The following is a 21,219-nucleotide window of genomic DNA, read 5'->3' on the forward strand; positions in this document are numbered from 1 at the left end:
TGATATAAATATTTATTCTTTTGCACAATTCTTCCGAAGAGTTCTGAGTTCATACATTAGATAACTAATCTTTACAATAGTCATAGGAGATAGGGAGGTGTTCTCATTTTACATAGAAATCAATTGCATAGCAAGGGAAGATAATTTGTACAAAGTTAACACATTAAGACAAAGAATTAAGAATTAAGTTTATAAAGTCTCTTGATTAGTCTGGTATGTTTATGAAAAATATATAAAATTAAATTAAAAGCCATAAAGGTACTGCTGTAGTAATTCTCAAATTATATATTCTCTTCATATATAACATATTCATAGTCCTCTCTTACACAACAATAGTATAAATGGTCTGCTGGCCACAGAAACTTCCCTCCCTTTCCTATAGCTGTCGACTGGATTTCTTTTCCTTTCCTTCTGTTTTAGAATTATCTAGAATGGGACATTTTTTTCCCATTCTCTGCTCCATAATTCACATTTCTCCAGGGTCAGTCAGTCCAGAATAAGGTCTGACAGGATTAATGGAGTTTAATCCTCCCTCAAACTCCAATTTTCCTTTCTGTGACCTCTGCCTGGCAGCAGTCCCATTTCCTCGTTACTGTCCCCTCAGGGGCCTGTCTCAATTCCAAACCTATGGGGGAAATGTTCAGGAGATGAATCTTATACTTTAGCCCTCTGTGTACCCAAATATCTATCATCATCTTTATTTTTCCTAGAGGTTTAAATGAGGAAAAGGAGAAAGTAAAAGTATAGGAAAATAGGAGTGAAAACTTTTTTATTTTTATCTGTTCTCCATTGTTATTAATGGGCAAAGTTCTTAAAAAAAAAAAAAAAAAACCTTTAAAAGGGCTATCTGATAGAGGAGAAGATATGAGCCTGTGTTTTTTTTTTCAAACAGGACTAGGAGAGGAGAGACACTTTGGTTAAAAGACATAGATCACTGACATTTATATAGCTCTTTAAAATGTGCATATTTCATTTGAACCTTACAACAGTCCTCTGAGAGGTAGGTACTGCAGATATTACATTTACTTCCATTTTATAGATGAGGAAACTAAGGCTGAGAGAGATAGACTTGTCAAAGGCCACAAAGTCAGTGTCCATGAGGTTTCATACTGCCAAGAAGTATTAAGCTCTCTTCATGGTTATTATAAACTCTGGACCCTAACCATCTCCACCTTTTCTTCCTACCTCATATTCAAACTCTTCAAACGAATCCTTTATTCAAGATCACCTCTCCCAATCCCTGTCATTGTCCTACTCTTCAAAGCTTCTGATCTTCACCCTATCATCCATCATCCATCCCTAACCCTGAAGTCCTTCATCCGACTCCCCATGAAGTTCCGGTCCTGTACCACAGGAGTTACTACTACAGGAGCTTGGAGCCAGTACTCTCATTGCCTACATGGAGGTGGCAAGAAGTACTATAAGTTCCTGACTTTGCCAAGGCTGCTCTGGATGGAGAGTTGTTCCTGTTGCTTAAGTACGTAGTAAGTGGACAGTACAGTCCTAGGTGCTAGGAAATATAAAGTTTATATAAGACCTAGTCTCTGTCCTCGAGGAGATGGTATGATAAGTAGTAAGATAACATTATCAGTGTTATATATATGGACGTATGTGTGTGTGTTTATACAAAGCTGAAATCTATGTTTTGAAATCCAGCTCAAGCACCTTCAGGAAGCTTTCTGATTTTGAATAGATTTTGAAATCTTGACTTCTCTGATTTCCCAAATCAAAAAAGATCTTTCTTTCCTCCAACCTGCCTCATGTATTTATAGCTTATTCTGTGCTTTATTTGTTTGTACAGTATTGTACATTTGTATATATATATATTGTATCTTTTCTCTAAACCATAAACTCTATGAGGGCAAAGATCATGTCTTAATTATCTCTTCTTAATTATTGTAATAATTTTTTCCATTGCTTTGCAAATCACAGGTGCTTAATAGAGAAACTTTGTGTAAGTGTATACGTGTGCAATGTGTATAAATGGTTAGATTCTTTAATGCTTGACTTAAGACTTAATACTTCAGGTACAGGCATTTCATAAATTAAATGGTTTTGTTTGGATTGGGAAGTTTCTAACCCTGCTTCTATAGGAAAACATGTTCCAATTTCTAAACTACTGACTAAACTATTTTAAACTGAATAGCAGCTTCACTATAACTTGAAGGAACCCACTGACAGAGCTTTCTGCAGCAGTTTCATTTTTCTTCTTGCTAGGCGGCACGGAGAGAAACGACTGGGAAATTATTTCTGTGGCAACAGTTGCTAAAGTGAAAACGCCAAGATTCCACCCCCATTCCTATTCACAAACTTGGCAGAAAGATTATGTTTCTTTGCCAATAGCACAGAGACATTTGTTCAGCTCCAAATCCCAGGGGTAGGTGGGTGATTGAGTGAGTGGAAGAACAGTTATTGTGCCAGGTCCCTGGGATTGTAAGAGCTTATTAGGAAAAGATACCCTTTCTGGAAAAAAGGCACACAGAGGCTGGCAGAGATATAGAGAGACTTAGGGAATACCAAATTGTATGCTTAGACTTAGTATTGTTGTACAGTGCAGTGGTTTCCAACTTATTTTTGGCTTAGAACTTGACATCTAATTAAGTTTTTCTCTCTTTTTTGGTATGCTATAAAAATTGCTTTATTATAAATAAGAAAATCTCCGACATGAACATTTCCATATTCTAAGTCCAGAAACGGAGAGGCATGGGAAACTGTGATTCTTACATACAACTTGTTCATCTAATTTAATTTCACAGCTCAGCTTCTATGGCCCATCCAACTTCCTTCTCTTTGTGTTCTATCCAGGACCCTGTATGTTAGGTGCATTCTTAGGCTGTAAGTGTGACTATTTAACTTGATATTTATGGTACAATTCTTACCACAGCTTTATGTGTACTTAGGCATTCAATAAATGCTCTCAATGGCTGTGATGACTTTTAAGAGCAAGTCTTCATGATCATCAGGTAAAACACAGGGCTTGAAGGGATTCTAGGCTCCATGGAAGATTCTGAATTGATAAAACAGTGAACCAATAAGTAGGGGAATAAGTATAGGGAAATGATCCCTGTTTCTGCTGCTAATTTGTCACAAAACCCTGGGGAGAAAAATCAAGAGACCTTGATTCTGTTCTTTCTTGTTTAATAATATAGGCTTGGTGACACAAGGTACTAAACTTCTTAGAAGGCTGTTGTTTATCCTGTCATTAATACTCAAAGTGAACAGAATAAGCAAAAGGAATAGACATACCTGCTTTGTGCCCTGAAATTTTGTATGTTATTTCAGCATGTTCCCATTCTCCGTTAAAACTGGGAGGAAAGCAGGGCTAACCAACTCGTTGTCTGAAACCAAAATCATAATTTCTTGTTACAATGAGAAGACATAGAATCAGCATGGACATATGGTTCCCAAGCCCACAGGTAGCCCACTGTATTGTTGGTCTGGAATTTCAAGACTCTTCTGATTTGGCAAATAAAGAAGCCATACCTAAGATTGAAAGACTAAGCTTTTATTTGCAAAGACTGAATGGGAAATTCTAGTTTGTTCAAAGGAAAAATTTGACTTTTGTCTACAAAATTTTGAGCATTAGGAAAGTGTTCAGATTAATTCAGAATAGAAGGTAGTGATGAACTAGTAACTAGAGATGGGGGAAAATATTCAGATTTGAAAAACAAAAACAAAAAATCCAGAAAAACTCTCAACAATTAGTATCTGTACAAACAAAACATTACTCTAGCTTTTAATAAAAACTTAAGTTTCTACCTAGAATCCAAATCTTTAATATTGAATAGCTTTTCATCCCAGCTTCCTGACCTACAATTATGAAGGACAATACAGAGATTGGGAAGTAATATCATTGAAGGAAGATGAAATGGTACATCTGTCATTTTCAAGGACAGGAGAGCTAGGAACTACAATAACAACATGATTCCATAACCAATGAGAGCCGGAGCTCTAATAAATCTACTGTTAAATCCTATATGGTGAGACAAGAGATTGTTGATGAATGAAAAAGAAGTACACATAATTTGTGCCTCATATGGTACCCGGTAATTGATGGCACTTTTGTGATAATGAGCACTTTTATAACTGGAGATTGCTTTAAGATAACTTTAGAAAGGGATATAAATAGGATATACAAAGGAGAACATCAAAATTATGATTAACAGAAAAATTTTCTAAGCTTTTGAGACTGGTGTGTGACAAAGATGATGATCTATCCATGCTCAAAACTGGCATTGATTTTGGATAGTATAAATCTAAGTCTGTTTCATAAAATGATACTGCACAGGAGAATCTTATCTAAGTTTTCAGTGTTCTATAACAATGGAAGTATGATTGATTTTCAAGAACTAAGGAAAAAGAAGCTAGAAATATCAGAATTCAAACTGAGCCTCATCCTGTGAATCAGCATTAAAAAAGGGATTTGTGGGGGTAAAGCATTCTATTAAGATAGCAAATTAAAATGGAGTATTTTGAAAACTTCAATCACTGGTTGAAACTCTAAAATCGAGCAAGTTTTTGTTATGGTACTCAATATTATAGCTAAATGCCATAGAATAACTCAGGATTTCAGATGGATTTCCATCTAGCACATCCCCTGTTATACAATGTCAAAAATCTCCCTTTAAAAGGAAAAGTTTATTTTGTGGTTTATTTTATGAGTTTATATAGAACAAAACATCTCAAAAGGGGAATTCCCACAAGGGGAATCAAAGCATGCACAAGTAAAGAAAAAAATTCCTATCTGTAGCATAGCAATTTGTAAAGATTATGTAGCCATCCATTTGTAGTATTCACTATTGTAAAACTATAAACAGGATAATGCAATATTTTAAATATCAGAAATTAGAGTCTCATGACACTTAAGTTTCCAAAGTCCATTTTGCCATAAACGATATGCAGCTGGCTTTCTGAAGCCAATAAGAAGATATATTTCTGGGATCCGTTTGTGACTCTATACCAAAAAACCTGCTTCTGACTAGCTTAGAGTGAGACATCAAGAGCCACAATGAATTTCTTTTCCTATGAAAGGATAGTGATGGTTGTGCATAGGGGCAATGGTATACATATCTCCACTGGAAGGGCACAGGAGAGAAAATGAAGGCCAGCAGATGAAATTCCTCATTGGTGAAGAAGTTACAGAGATTTTTCAAGTATTGCTTATGTCTGACAGACATGAAATGTAGAAGTTTCTGAAATAGGTATGATGATTTCTTTCTACTTACCAGGTTTTCCCTCTACTCCTCCTAAGATTGCAAGCCTTGCTGACATCAAACCAAGTCCCAAGTAGCTGTTGAAAATAAAATCTTTGGTTTAAGAAGGGTCTGTATCTCAGAGAATATATAGAATTATTTTGCACTTCAGTGCATCTACCTGGCCTTGGTCAGTGGCAAACTATTTGGGAAGGAGCAACAAAGGCTGCTTTATGTCTTCTTTTAGAAATTTCTATGGAGTTCAAACTTTATTATGAAAATCAATCAAAGTTGATCTATACTATAGCAAGGCAAAATCTAGAAATTTTATTGCATAATTTATAGTTTCTCTTGCCATTTTCCTCAGATATAGTCCAGATTTCCTCTGGGGAGGAGAATTCAGGGGAAACTACTAAGATGCTTCAGTTTTACCATAAATTAAATTTTAAAAAATGGATATAAGTATCTTCTTTAATGGCAATGAAAAAAAAAAAAGGTTAAAAATGTATTCTGGATGGTTAAGAGATAAGGAGGTCTAACATAATTTTTAATACTGGAATTATAAACAGAGCAATTATTTCACTGAATTAAGAGCTTGGGAATCAAAGTGGGACATACTGTGGCCACTCATCATTTCTTTGTGGTCTAAACTGTTAATAGCTCTATTTCTTTTAACAAACCTGTATGAATATAGCTTGTAGGTACTATTGAACATCTGGAATGAGGTTATATAGCCAGCTGGGGATGTTTGGAGGGTGACCTGAAGAGCAACAAAAGAGTTACTATGATAGACCAATACTGTCATTTTCAGAAGAAACCTTCCTCTTCCCACAAAACTTAGCATCAAAAGGATTACAGACATTTACAGAACTACTTAATGTAAACCATCTTGCCAAATTAAAACCACCAAAAACTTCATGTTAACAAACATCAAAATAAAATGTTTAAAGCTAAATACTTTTTTTCTCTCAAGGATAATCATAATTCAGTTTACTTCCCAATATGAGACCTAATCAAGATAATGAGAAATTCATAGAACCCAATGATAATTTCAATAAATTGAAATGATTCCTCTAATTTAAAGAGAGCAGGAGAGCCATAGCATTTTGAAAACCAATCTATGTTTTAAATAAAAATATGTTAAATTTTTCAGAGGATATTTATTTTGAAAAGGCTTAAAGCATTATTGTGTAAAACAATATTATCTGGCTCTTCTTCATATCACAAAAAAATTGCAGGGAGGCAGATGGGAATGGTTGCAAAAGTGCTTTTAACTCTGGCCTAAAGATATTGTTATTACCTTATTTATTCCCTCATTAAACTGCCTGCCAAATGGAAAAAAAGAACAAATTCTCTTATTACAATCTCTGGTTTCTACCAAAGCCATTAGTTTCAATAAAATATTAACAGAACTATATGGTTGCCTTTACATAATTTTGCTAAATGCACATTTTTTCTGGGGCATATCCTAACCAGGGATTTTTTCTTGAATCCATACTACTAGTGGTGCCCAACTCCATGGAGGCTTTAAGAAATTCGGCAAGACACTTTAATGTAATTCTCAGGATGTTGTAGTAAATTCCATTTCAACCCAATATCAAATAAAATAATTAAAACGGGAAAATACAGTTTGCTACAGTAGTGACTATATACACCAATGCTGAAAGCCAATAAAGCTTATCTTGGGTCAGTGCTTAGTGGCAGGAAATAGACAGCAGGATCAGATTACCTCAATTTTTGGAAGAAATGTGATTTGTGTTGATCCACCTCCTAAATCCAGCATGCCTACACTGTTCTTTCCTGGAGTGTTTAAATTGCCTAAAGTATACAAAATAGGATTAAAACAATGCTACCTCATGATAATTATTAAATAGGTATCACAAAACAATATAAACAAAAGAACAAAAACCCCAAACTCTTAAATGGAAAGACTAAAATACTGAAGAGTTTTTATTTTAAAATCTTACATGTTTTGAAGGAAACAGTGGCTTGGTCATTGATTTATTTATTTATTTTTGGCTAAGGCAATTGGGGTTAAGTGACTTACCCAGGGTCACAAAGCTAGGAAGTGTTCCATGTCAGAGGCAAGATTTTCATAATTTTAATTAAAGTAATTATAGGTACAAAAATTAGCACCAAGAAAGATATTGGAATTGACCTACTTAATGAGAAGGTGATTAATAACTAGCTCCCTCCCAGAAAAATCATTCTTTAAAAAAAACAAAAAACAATCTACTTACTACATTAATTTTCTTACACACACAATTGTTAGATACTAAAAAGTAACTCCATTCTTTTGCCACTGACAAGATAAAACTCCACAATTATTCTCTATTATAGGATGATTCTTTTAGGCAATAGTTTAAATACCTAATGGAATGAAAATAAAATATCTTCTTGAGTATTTTGAGTAAAATAGGTAAAATTGTCTTTTAGCTCCATAATAAGGGAAAGCCTCCCTGCAACAAGCTTTTTAATATTTCAATTTCTTCACCTGCCCTAATTACCTTATATGTTTGTGGGGGAGAATCAAATAAAACCATAGGATCATGGACTTCTATCTAGAGAGCCTCTTAGTAGTGATTTAGTTCAGCATCCAAGAGGTAATATGACTTGGCACAGATAGGTTTTCTATTCTCCAATCTAACATTTTTTACAATATACCATATAGATTTCCAAGCAGATAGTAGATGAGAAAATGCTTTTGAGAGCACTAACTATAAGGTGAGAAGGTAATTAATAAACATTTAGGGTACACTAAATATTGAGAAAGTACTTCATAATTAGCTTGTGGCCTAAAGGAAAGATATTTCACATTATCTTGGATCTGGTATTTTTTTTAACCCCTTGTATAAAATCGGGGTGGATGAACAGTGTCTTACTACTACTTGATACTTCTGGATAAAGATGATGGTCCAGGATAAAAAGTCAGGTAAATAGTTCTGCCATGGGATAGGCTTAAGAAGTCAACACATTCTTTTCGGCATTAAAATGTAGGTAAGTGGACTAAAAATGCACAACACAAGTCCAGGACAATTTTGATCTTGTTGAAAGCATGTACACTTTTAAATTCTACTCATTAACATAGCCTGTGCAAATACTGTATTAGAATCATAGGAAATTACAAAAGAAATAAAAAAAATTAAAGGCCCCCTCAAACAAGATCTTCAAGAAGATTGACTGAATATACAAACTTGGAAGTTAATAGGGGACGACTGAATGCTCTTTATATCACAACTTTACTGGCCTATTAAGTTAAAGCATACCTGTTAAAAAATTCACTGTGATCCATGCTGAAACTCCTATAAGAAAGAAGTTTACAAAGATTTAAGTTTGGATAAAAAAATCATTCATAAGGCATAGACATTTTAAATATGCAGCATGAAATGAATAAATGAAGAGAAATATTTATTAATTTGCTAAGAACTGTGTTAATTGAACTCTCCAATTTATTTTCAGACTGAAAGCCATGAATTTAATAAATTTACTTGGTTTACTCACAACTCTTTGTAGTATTTATGTCTGTGTTTAGATAAGCAGACATATAAATGAATACATATGTGTATTTAAACACAGACATATGTACATATATAAATGCATTGTACATACATGTATGTGTGATTATGTGTGTAAAATCTCAAGGCAAAATTGGAATAGACTATAACTAAGCTGGAAAATACATTTTGCTATAATATTGATTACACATGCCAATGCCAAAAAATTAGCAAAACTATGACATTATTTCAGATATTCTCTCTTCCTCTAATAACATGTGCTTGAAGAAAACTTAAAACAAAACAAAAAAAGACTATTATTGATCTTTCCTGACACTCCACACATTTCCCTTCCTCATTCCATTATTCTTATTCCTACTCAAGAGACGGAGTCAGAGAAATGTACTCTTGTGTAAATAAAAAAGAAGACCATTTAATTGCTTTTCCTTCTTTTATTTTAAAATTCTTTTTCAGATATAAAGAAAGGAAAATTTGAAAACTAATACTCTAATTATTCCGAGAAGCAACCACCTTATTATTTAGTATTTAAAAAGGGAAGAAAACCTACACCAATTACACTGCAGTGTGGATTTTTCTTTCCACAAGAAAAGCCCAAATTGGAGAAATCCAAAAGTGGGAAGGTATCCAGTTTAAAAATAATTCAGGAATAGATAGTGACACCAAAACCCTTTCAAAGGGCTATTGACTATTGAGTCTTAGAAAAATATTTTGAGGGCTGAAACACGATATATTAACTTTGACTCTACAAAACTCTTTAATACATTCAACATTTTACAAAGTACAAAAGTCAAACACACACTTAGTGTTATTTTTAAACATTAAACAAATAAACACTGATATAATTAATTTCTGATCTTACCTTCATCAGTTCCATTCATTATAGAAACACAGTCATCTCCTACAAGAAAAGGAGATGCCTGAAAAACTTCTCTTACCTAAATTTTCAGAAAGAAAAACAATTTCATTACTTATAATTATTTATGTCATAGTTCTATTAAATAAAAAATCAGATAAGCACCATGATGATTTCTGTGTAAGCTCACAACATAACAGAAACAAGTAACATAGTGTTTGACAAATCTAAAGACCTTAATTATTGAGGGAAGGACTCACTATTTGACTAATTTGCTGGGAAAATTATCTGACAGAAATCAGATTTAGATCTTACCAAGAAAAATTTCAAATGGATACTAGAAATAAAAGATCACATCACAAACACATCTGAAGTGCAAAGAAGAAATTATCTTTCAGATCTATGAAGAGGAAGAGTTTGTGACTAAACGAGTAATAGAGATTACTAAACGAGGTAGTCAATTTTGATTATACAAAATTAAAGTTTCTGTACCAGCTAATCTAATCTAATAAAAAATCAGAAAGCTCAAAGGTAATTGGGGAAAAAAATCTTTGCAACAAGTTTCTCTTATGAGAGTCTCATTTCCAAGGCATGGGAAGAATTGATTCAAACTGATAAGAGTAAGAGTCATTCTCCAATATTTAAAGGATATGGAAAAAGTTTTCAAAGGAAGAGATCTGAACTATCAACAATCATTTGAAAAAGGCACTAATAATTAAGAGAAACAAAAATTTAAGCATCTTTGAGGCTCTATATTATACCTATAAGACTGTCAGAGATGGGTGACAAAAGGAGAATAAATGTTGGAGGGGCTGTAAGAAAACACAATTTACTAGTATGCTATTGATGAAGCTGTGATGAAGTTCAGTCATTTTGGAAAGGAATTTGGAACTGTGCTCAGAAATATATCAAAGTTCACACGTTTTGACATAGTTATATCACCATTGAATCTATACCCATAAAAAGTGAAAGGAAAAGGACCTAAATGTACAAAAATATTTACAGCAGCTCTTTTCATGGTAACCAAAAAATTCAAAACTAAGGGGATGTTTTCTTTTTGGGGAATGGCTAAACAAATTACAGTATATGAAAAAATGGTAATATTATTGTTCCATAAGAAATGATGAAAGGTATAATTTCAGAGGAAACTAAAATGACCTCTATAAATGGATGGAAAGTGAAATGAGAATAGGAGAACAATTATACAATAACTACATTATAGAGAAAAACAATTTTGGAAGACTTTACAACTCTTGACCAACACAATAAGAAATAAATAAAAGAATGATTAAAGCAGTACACTCATCTCCTGATACAGAAGTGATGAACTTAAAATACATAGAGGCACACATTTTTAGACTTAGTTAATAAAGGAATTTGTTTTGCTGTAGAGACATGTGCTATAAAATTAGTTTTCTGGGGTTTAAAAAAAATTGTTCAATGGGAGTAGTGGGAAGGACTAATTAAAAGTAGTTGCTATTTGAAACAATTTTTAAAAATTAAAGATCAGGATGGGTGGAGCAAGAGGTGCTATTATTAATAACAGCTGATATTTAGTACTTCACAGTTATAAATTGTTTTATATATATTATGAAATCTGACCTTTATGTTCTCTTTGGGCTGGATGTATATAGCTTCCAACATGTTGCACATGCCTTTTCCCTAAAGCCACAAAATATGGAAACCCTAAGGAAATGCCTTCAGTTCTAGATCTCTAACTCTCTGAATCTTGGGAACTTAAAAGGAATTCCTTACATGACTCTGGGGCAGGGCCTCTAATCTACAGCTTCTTAATGGTAGTTTAGGAGAGTAGGAATGCCCTGTTAAACATTCCAAAACCAAAGTTTGCCTTGAAAGCAATGTCCTTATGTCATGGGGACTTGTTTTCAAAACTGGCTTAATAACTATATGTATATGTAATATATATTCAAAAACTGAACACACCCTTTGGCCTAGAAATTCCATTGCAAGGACTTTAGCCTAAAAATATTATGAAAAGGATGAAAGGACCTTTCTATACAAAAAACCTAATATCTGGTTCACTTGCAACATTAAAAACTTAGAAATAACCTTTATGTGCAACAACTGAAGAATGACTGAATTATAGAATATTATGGCATTGTAAAATAACATAAAAATGTGGATACAAGGAAAAATAGAAAGTTAAGTATTTATTAAGCAAGCACTTATAGTGTGCCAAGCACTACTGTGCTGAGGATACAAAGAAAAGCAAAATAAAACAAAATATTCCATGTTTTTCATGGACCTCCCAGTGTAGCTAGAAAGACAACATGCAAACAACTATGTTCATGTTTATAACATAGAATAAACTAGGGAATAATCAACCTCAAGTAGGCACTAAAATTTAGGACATGGAGAGCCCTAATCATTAACTGCAGGCGATGATGAGCTGAAAGCTAGGTACAATAACCTTCAGTTCTGTAAGTTGATCATTTTGTATGGATCTCAAATGATGTTATAAATATCCAAATGGCCCTTGGTAGAAAAAAAAAAAAAAGTTCCCCACCTCTGATTTAGAGGATTGGGAAAAGTTTCTTGTAGAAAGTCAGATTTTAATTAGGATTTGAAGGAAGTCCAGGAAGTAAGAAGACAGATGAAGAAAGGAAGAATTGCAGGCATTAGGGAAAGTAGTGAAAATGCAGTTAAGAGAGTGTTGTTTTGTATACAGAACAGAAAGGAGTCCAATGCCTTTGGATTGAATAGTATGAGGGTGAGGGAACAAAATATAAGAAGACTGGGAAGGTAGGAAAGGGCCAAGTTATGGAGGGCTTTGAATGTCAAAGGACTTTAACTTTACTCTTAGTATAGTAGAAGTACCAGAGTTTATTGAATGGGTGTGTATTTGTGACTTGGTCAGAACTGTACCAGGAAGATCAACCTGACAACTGAGAATGATGAGACGGGTCAGGAAGTTCAATCAGAAGTCTACAGCAATGAGGTGATAAGGGCTTGGACCAGGTGTGTCAGTGTCAAGAAGAAAAAAAAAAGAGAAACTATGAAAGATGTTATGAAGGTAGAATTGATAAAACTTGCCAATAACTAAATATGGGCTGGGGTTGGGGTGGTTAGAATGAGTAAGCTGAAAATGAGTTTGGGTGACTTGGGAGGATTGGTGGAATTTTTCATATTAATAGGAAAGCTAGGAAGAAGGTAAAGGGTTTTTTGTTTGTTTGTTTTTTGAGGGGAAAAGGGGGAACAATTACATTTTGGAAATTTGAGTTTAAGATATCTATAGGACATAAATTTGAGATATCCAATAGATAATTGGAGATGTGAGACTGAAATTCAGTGAAGAGAGATTCTGGGTGATAAGTAGATTTGAGAATCATCTGCATAGAGGTGACAATTGAAACATGATCTGGTGAGATCACCAAGTGAAATAGTATAGAGGGGCAAGAAAGTACAAGATCAAGCCTTGGGCAACACCCAAGATGGTGTTGATCTGGACATGATCTGGGTAAAGTTACAGCAAAGAAGACTGAAAAGAATCAGGTCAGATATATGTAGGAGAACCAGGTGAGATAAGACATAAAAGAAACAGAAGGATGTATATGTACATATTTTATATATATTAACACATGAAAAGCAAAGCCAAAGGAAATGGAACTTCAAAAGGACAGACGAAGTTTAAACACTTAAAAAAAAAAATTTCCTTGAATATAGTGGAAGATTCACTACTTGAAAGCAAGGTCCTTATATCATGGTGACTTGTTTTCAATATTAGCTTAATAATTATATATGTGTGTGTGTGTGTGTGTGTGTGTGTGTGTGTGTGTGTATTCAAAAACTGATACCTTTTAGGCCAGGAATTCCACTGGAAGGATATTAGCCTAAAAAATATAATTATAAGGAAGAAAAGATCTATCTATAGCTTCCTTCCACCCCCCCCACCCCTACAAAAAACACCTGGTTTATTTGTCATAGCAAAAAAAAATAAAAATAACCTATATATGCAATAATGGAAAATGGATCATGGTTAATTGTTGGTAGATTGGTGTTTGATGTTACTTAAGTTACTTAAGCAAAGTTTATATTTCAGTCAGGTATTGGTGTTTACACTAATTTCGCATGCTGACATGTAGTTTGCTAACACTCCTTCATTTACTGGAGTTTAATTCTCCAAATGTCTGTTCCAAAACTCTGAATCATGTTTTCTAAACTTCAACCACTTCCTATATAGCAGGACTTCTTAAAACTTTTCTACTTGCAACCCCTTTTTGCCCGAGATGTGATCCTGGATATAGCATAGCATACAAACCAAACATTTATTGATAATAAATCAAAATTTAATTTCCTCTACATTCCCCTACATAAGACCCCATATGGAATTGTAAATCACAGTTTAAGAAACTGGGCAATATAGGATAATGTATCTGAAATAATTCTAAAACGTATGTATATATTAGTAATATCCTTATAAAGCTAGAATGATCAAAGAATAACTATCAAGGAAACAAATATTTAGAGGGTTATACATATCTCATTATGATCACCTAGTTCTATTGGGCTAAATCCAGTGCTATCTTGTCATAGTTCATGGATCAAAGAAAAATATCAGGATTTAAGTTAGTCTTTTTTGGGAAGGGAGAGAAATGGAAGGGAGAGGGATACCTATTAAGAGTGAAGTGAAATTTATCATCAAACAAATAAAAAGCAAAAGGAAAGGGGAGGATTATTTAGTTTGGAATATGAATGGTTGGATTGCTGCTTAAATGTCTGATTTATGAAGACATTGTATTGTTATACTATGATGTGAAACGGCTCCCAGTGATCAAACTTGGTTTAAACTGAAATATAAGAGATGTAAGTTAGTTTAAGAACTGAGAATAATAAGTCTTAGAAAAGATTACTAAGGAATAATATAACATGTATGTGGAAGCACTAAAAAATAAGATCTGTTTTTAAAAAGATATATCTATATGTATATTCCTGGATTAATTGCAGTGTAAGGGAGGGAGAAAAAATTTGGAACATAAGTTTTGCAAGAGTCAATGTTGAAAACATTGTATATATTTTGAAAATAAAAAGCTAAAAAAAAGATACACACACATATAAACACAAGACTAACTAAATATTTGAGAACAACTAGTTTATTGTTGAAAACCATCAGCAAAGTGTAATGTTTCTATTAATCGTTAAATATCTTTTCACTCACGAATTCCTTCTCTTTTCCTCCAGTTCCTCAGACATCTCTCAAGTTTATTTTTTTAATTTAAAAAAAGTTTTCTTGATTACACATGTTTTTATATCATAGTAATTTCTAGATATATCACATGGTGCCCATTCTCCCCTCCTTATTCGTAGATGGCATCAACCCCTCCCTTTTAACAATGAAAATGATTTAAGCATTCATATATTATGATTTTTTTTTCAGCCTTTCCTCAATTGGTGGACACTTACTTTTTTTCTCCCCTTATTGATTTAGCCTCTGCAATTACTTTCTTTATAAAATATCTATGCCTTGAAAGCAAAGATTATTTATTTTTGTCTTTATATTCCTAGTACCTAGCACTAAGATCAACACATAGAAAGCATTTAATAAATGCTTGTTCATTGAATGAATTTTGCTTATGATCTCCTTGGAGTACACATCCAGTGGTGAATTAATGGGTCAAGGGATATGAACAATTTAATCACTTTTCTTGCCTATTTTTAATTGTTTTCTAGGACAGTTGAAGCAATTACTACAACACAGTATCAATCAGTATTACCTCTCTTATCATAATGCCTCTAATATTGTTTCTGAATTTGGTCACGTTAGTAAATTTTTAGAGTATATTTGATTTTCATTTAAAACAAATGATATGGAGTATGTTTTCAGACATTGCATTTCTTTATTTTTAAATTGTTCTTATTCTTTGATTACTTATCTATGGAAGAATGAATATTTTTGTCAATTTGCTGTACTTTCTTAGATCAAATTTAGTGCTATTTGAAGCAAATATTCTCTATTCTTCCTTCTGCCCCAACAATTTCCAACATTTATGCAAAAACATTTACATTTTAAGTAGTCAAAATTATATATTTTGCTTTTTATGTTTACCTCTATCACTTGTTTGGTTACAGTCTCTTTTAATTATAGCTGTACATGTTATTACCTTCTATTTTCTTCTAATTTGTTAAAGGATTTTCATAAACAGGACTATAATCTCTAAGTCTATGATTTTAAACTGGAAATCCCAAAACTGAAGAATGCTTAAATAAAATTGTGGTACACTAATATTATGGAATATTAAATTCCATTAAAATATTTATAAGTATAAGGAATACAAAGAAATCTGGCTTTATGAATAATACAAAGTGGGAAAAAAATAGCAAAACCAGAACTGAATACACATGAACCAAAATCATGAAAGAAAAAAATAAATGCCAATGGACAAAGGATTGTGATGTGGATTTAGAGGAGTGATGATGGTAACCAAAAAAATCGTTTAATTTATGAGCTTAAATTGAAGTGCAAGGAATTATTAAACAAGTTAATATGGTTGTACTGATGTTTAAAAATAAGTTTCTAATAAAACATTTAATTGAAAAACACATAATCATCCACAAAAATTCTATCATATCTCAAAACGGAAACCGGACACAATTACCTTCTGTAGCAACTTTTGAGCCTTTTCACCTGGTAATAGACGCAAACCAGCTGTTGCTTTAAGAACCAAAGGTGTGACTTTCCATAGATCAAAGGGAATTTCTTCTTTAGCAACATTCAGTAGTTCTTCTATTCCCTGAGTACTCTGAGATTTTAAAAGCAAAATATGATGCTGACATTTTCAAGTAGAAAAAATGTAATTTTCTTTAAGACTCAACTTTCAAATGCCATTTTCTGTATAACCTTTCCAAGTCCCATCTCCGCTCCCTCTTTCTTTTCCCACAAGTTGCCAGTGTTGACTCCCACAATATTCCTTGTATCCCATAATATTCCCTAATATTATAGGTTTGTAAAAACTAATGCAAATGTATATTAGTTCCCCCTTTAAAATGTAAGCTCCCTGAGGGCAGGAGATGTTTTGCTTTTATATCTTCAGTGCCCAGCACAGAGCTCAGTGCACAGTAGAAGCTTAGTAAATGCTAACTGACAGAAGTAGAATAGAATTCAACTCACTTATGCTGGGAATCATTAAAGGAAAAAGGTGACTAAGCACCATCACATAGATATTACTGATTTACAAATCTATGGATCAGAGAAGACTTTTCAGTGTTTTACCAGTGTCTACGCCAGATAGTTCAGTAAATCTCACATTACCACCATTCCCTAAAATGCTTCCCGATAAAAATGAATTGGATTCTATTCTCTACCATTCAATCAGCAATGATATATCAATACAACTCAGACACATAATTGATATATGTACTAGTGATATCTTATTTATGACTCAAATCTGAGTAACCTTGGCCAAATCACTCTGGATCTGCTTTTTACCTGTAAAATGAGAGAGGAAGGCAGTAGACTAAAAGACCTCTAATCCTTGCCAGTTCCAAGTCTACATCTGCAACCTCCAAATAAGGCCAGGCTACTATGTTTGGGACCACAACGCAAGTACTTCAGAAGCAATTTATTATTTCATGGTTTGAAATTACTTAGTAAAGATGTTGTCATATAACAGAATATGGAACACTGGATCGAGAGTTATGAAATGTGGGCCTTGATTCTATCTTTGCTACTAATTTACTATGAAACTTGGGCAAATCACTTAATATCTTTGGGGGACTTAGTTTCCTCATGTACATAAAATGAGGGTTGGTTGATGTGTTTCAGCTCTGAATTCTTTTATTAAATAGCTTTAAAAGAAGTCATGGCAAATTTTATAATAACAATAGCTTACATTATCTTCCTCTTAGAGAAGAAGAAATTGGTATGTGTCTGAGACTGGATTTGAATCCATGTCTTCCTGATTCCTGCCTAATACTCTTTCCACTGTGCCACCTAATTTGATAATATTATTACTTCAGTTCATAACAACCCCAATGGAATATTCATTTCAATGTAGGTCAGAAATAGAATATAGAGTTATTATTAAATAAAATAAAATAAAATATTAAAAAAAAGAAATAGAATATAGATTTCTGTAATTTTGTTCTCATTCTTCAAATATAAAGTCATATTTGGGGGAGAGTTATTTACTACATATTTCTTACAAAATACTGCTAATTTATAAAATGCAAGGCTGTTATTTCTAAAATGGAGTCTCATTCTTTAAAACAGTTATTATTAGCTGAGATTATAAACTACTCTTCTGCTCTCTCAAAAAAAAAGAAGTTATTGCATTTCTACAACTAGAAAGATGGTTGGTTTGGAAATTAGTGTAAAGAAAATTTTCATTTAAATAGTAAAAGAAAATGAAGTAAAATTACCTTATCAACATCATCAGCATAAGCAGAAAGTCCTGGTTTCAGGGCTTTGAAAGTTTCATGAGTCAAAATGGGAGTTTCTAGGAGAAAAAAGAAGTTAAAATTAGATTTTTTTGGGGGAACTGGTACTATGATATTTTGTTGGGCTTTGGTGATGATACAATTTTTAATAGTAAATGTCAAAAAAAAAAAAAAAATCAGAGAACCAGTCCCAAACTATTTTGTAACTTACAAAATTTTATATAATGAAAGAAATATTTGTTTTATTTTCTTTACATTTGAAATCATGCTCAACCAGATAGACCTGAAATGTAATACGATGGTTATTTCTTCTTTGAAATCTTAGAAGATTTGTTCCCTAAAGTACTTTTACTTTTAACCTTAAAAAGCTACCATTTGATGATCCATCTAATGGATCCATGTTATGGATAATCTAAAACTGAACAGAGTAACCAAAAAAATAATCTTTCATTGGTAGATAGATACATTTTAAGATTTTATTGCATTATATTTAAGTTGCCTTTTTATTTTGAAGGTTAGCTTGTATTTCCTAAGCAGGAACAGATGAAAATGGCTAAAAATAGGTATTAAAAAGATCACAACTTGAGTATAAATACTTGGGGTAGATCCATGAAACCAGAAAAAAAATTTTTTGGGGGAACATTTTCTCAAAGATCCTTATTGCCTTCTCTCTCCTCCCATCTCTCACACACATCTGGCCTTAATTTTCATGTTCCCCTCTAACCCTGGTTTTTACAGGGTTTTATAGTAAATGTGATAATTTCATGTGGAAACCAAGTATTTTTGTAACCTACTTATGTGATTATTGATCTGCAGAGTGCTTAAATTTTTTTACTGATGCCATTTTAAATTGCGACTCAGTTCGGGAAAAAACCATCCCTTCTTTGTAATAAAAAACAAACAACAACAACCACCCCCCCCCAAAAAAAAAAAACAATTAAGCAAAAACATCTGAAAAGGAAATATGTTTAAAAATACATATAATGGGGGCAGCTAGGTGGTACATTGGATAAAGCATCAGCCCTGAAGTTAGGACAATCTGAGTTCAAATCTGGCATCAGACACAACACTCCCTACTTGTGTGACCTCGGCAAGTTATTTAACCCCAAATGTCTTAGCAAAAACAAACAAACAAACAAATAAAAATGAAAATATATATAATGTTTTCCTCTTAGAGATGCTTTATTATTTATTCTCTGAGACTATTAGGTTCTTTTAATTCACTCAATGCTTGGCTTACTTTTAGTTATCTTTTCATTTCCATCACTGTCACTGTGTATACTGTGTTTTGGTTCTGTTGAGTTCACTCTTTCATATAAATTTCTCATTCCTTGTTTCTTACTTTGCAATAATATCCTATAACATTTACACTTCACAATTCTTTTAATTGACCAAATGATGGACAACAATTTTCTTTCCAGGTGTTTGCTATCCCAAATAGTGCTACTATCAATATACAGGTTTACAATGAATCTTTGTCTCTGTCTTTGATCTTGTTGAGATATATAGCCAATTGTGGAACTACTGGATCAAACTTCTTTTTTAAAGAATTTTTATAATTTCCCTCCTTCCAACCCAAATGAATTTTACATCCATTGCTATCTAAACCTGTATATATATATGTGTGTGTGTGTGTGTGTGTGTGTGTGTGTGTGTGTGTGTGTGTGTGTGTAAAACCTGTCCTCAATAATTCACAAGCCAGTTTAAAGATCTATACAAAAAAAGTCAAATTATAAGAAAATTTAATGAGAAATGACGCAAATTTTAAATGAATTCACATGCCAAGAAAAAAATTAAAAGTCATTGAAATATTAATAAAATTACATAATTAACTGAGTGAAAATTACAGCAAAAGGAGGCAGTAAACAATTTTTTAAAAAAGGAATAAACAAAGAGAATGGCACTTAGCAAATACAGCAGTGGAGACTGGAAGAGATGGTGGTGGCAGTATTAAAAAGCAGACATTCTGATAATAGAAAATGGTGTCATGAACAAATATATCAAGAACTATCCCTATCTTATTCAAGGGTGCCTCCCTCTCTTTTCCTATGGACTCTTAACATGTTGAAACCAGTTTGGGGGTTGGATGGATAGGAAGCATGTAAAGAACCCTATTTTAGAAGGATGTTTATTCAGTACCAAGTTTGAATATGGCTAAGATCACTGTTATTCGGACCTCTACTAGATCATCTTTATGATGTCTTATTTTCCAAGACTCTGGGGAGAGCTTCTAATCCTGTACTACATAGCTACTGGATGTGATTTCCCTAAGACAACTGGCACCTCACTTCCCTGAACCTTTAGTGCCTGATTTTTCCCTTTGCCTTGACTTTTGGTATTATCTTCTTAATATGGCAATCTCTATCTTTTCCAGGCCTTTCCTGACCTGTTATTGGTAGATATATGCCAAAAAAGGTAATCAAGGTCAGAATTTAAGGTTCAAGACAAAGCAAGGTAAACAAAAAGGAGTTGATCCAATGAAAGTGTTCAGAATCAATGTTTATAGCCATGCGTAATACCCTGGGATTGAAGTTGTTTGCCCACCAATAAGTGCTTTAATTTTCAGATTCTCAGGTTTGTTCATAATTAGACTTCATTTTCTTTCTGAAACTTTTTGGTTGTCAAAATGGCAACACTTTTTTTTTTTTTTTGGCTACCTAATCCTTAAGGAGTTGAAAAATCTACAAATACGTCAAGCAGACACAGAATTTTGGAGATCATCCAGTTCAAACTCAAGTCACATATGAGCCAATTACTCTGTACCATTTTGCTTAAGAATAAAGAATTTTTTTCCATTTAAAAAAATATCGTTGGACAAATGGAGAAAATTAAATTATTCATTTAAAAATACTTTCTGAACTTCAACAAGAATGCTTTAAAAGAATTAAAAAATACTTTAAATGCTTTAAAAAAATACTGTAATTCACTATCCTAATCATATCTATTTCTTTCCATTCCCTTCAAAATTTTCAAGTTATACATGAATCAATAACTCTTGACTAAATGATAAAGTTTTCATTTCATTTTATTGAAAAAGCTACAGCCAGAATATAAAATTCCAAGGGAAAAGACAATGTCAAAAGACTTTGTAGACAGAAAGTCTAGCACATAGCTGTTCCTTAACAAAAATACTCAGTGATAAACTAATCAATGTTGTCTGTATTGTGCAAAGAGCATCCCAGCAGAAGAATTCAATAAAAGGGTTATGCCAGTGGTTATAGATAAAATGACACCATTAAAGCATAACATAACACACTTGGTATTC

The 21,219-nt window shown here is 32.9% G+C and overlaps 1 protein-coding gene across 1 annotated transcript in view; it reads right to left on the bottom strand.

Moving 5' to 3' along the window:
* The window catches only part of ENTPD6 (ectonucleoside triphosphate diphosphohydrolase 6), a 49,867-nt gene that overhangs the window by 15,343 nt on the left and 13,305 nt on the right, over positions 1-21,219 (bottom strand). The window contains 9 exon segments of the mRNA XM_051975826.1: positions 3,247-3,324; positions 3,327-3,338; positions 5,226-5,290; positions 5,873-5,952; positions 6,922-7,010; positions 8,459-8,494; positions 9,567-9,642; positions 16,175-16,318; positions 17,937-18,013. Of these exon segments, the coding sequence (XP_051831786.1) occupies positions 3,247-3,324; positions 3,327-3,338; positions 5,226-5,290; positions 5,873-5,952; positions 6,922-7,010; positions 8,459-8,494; positions 9,567-9,642; positions 16,175-16,318; positions 17,937-18,013 (657 nt within the window).

The sequence above is a fragment of the Antechinus flavipes genome, chromosome 2, assembly GCF_016432865.1.
Source record: "Antechinus flavipes isolate AdamAnt ecotype Samford, QLD, Australia chromosome 2, AdamAnt_v2, whole genome shotgun sequence".
Classification (NCBI taxonomy): domain Eukaryota; kingdom Metazoa; phylum Chordata; class Mammalia; order Dasyuromorphia; family Dasyuridae; genus Antechinus; species Antechinus flavipes.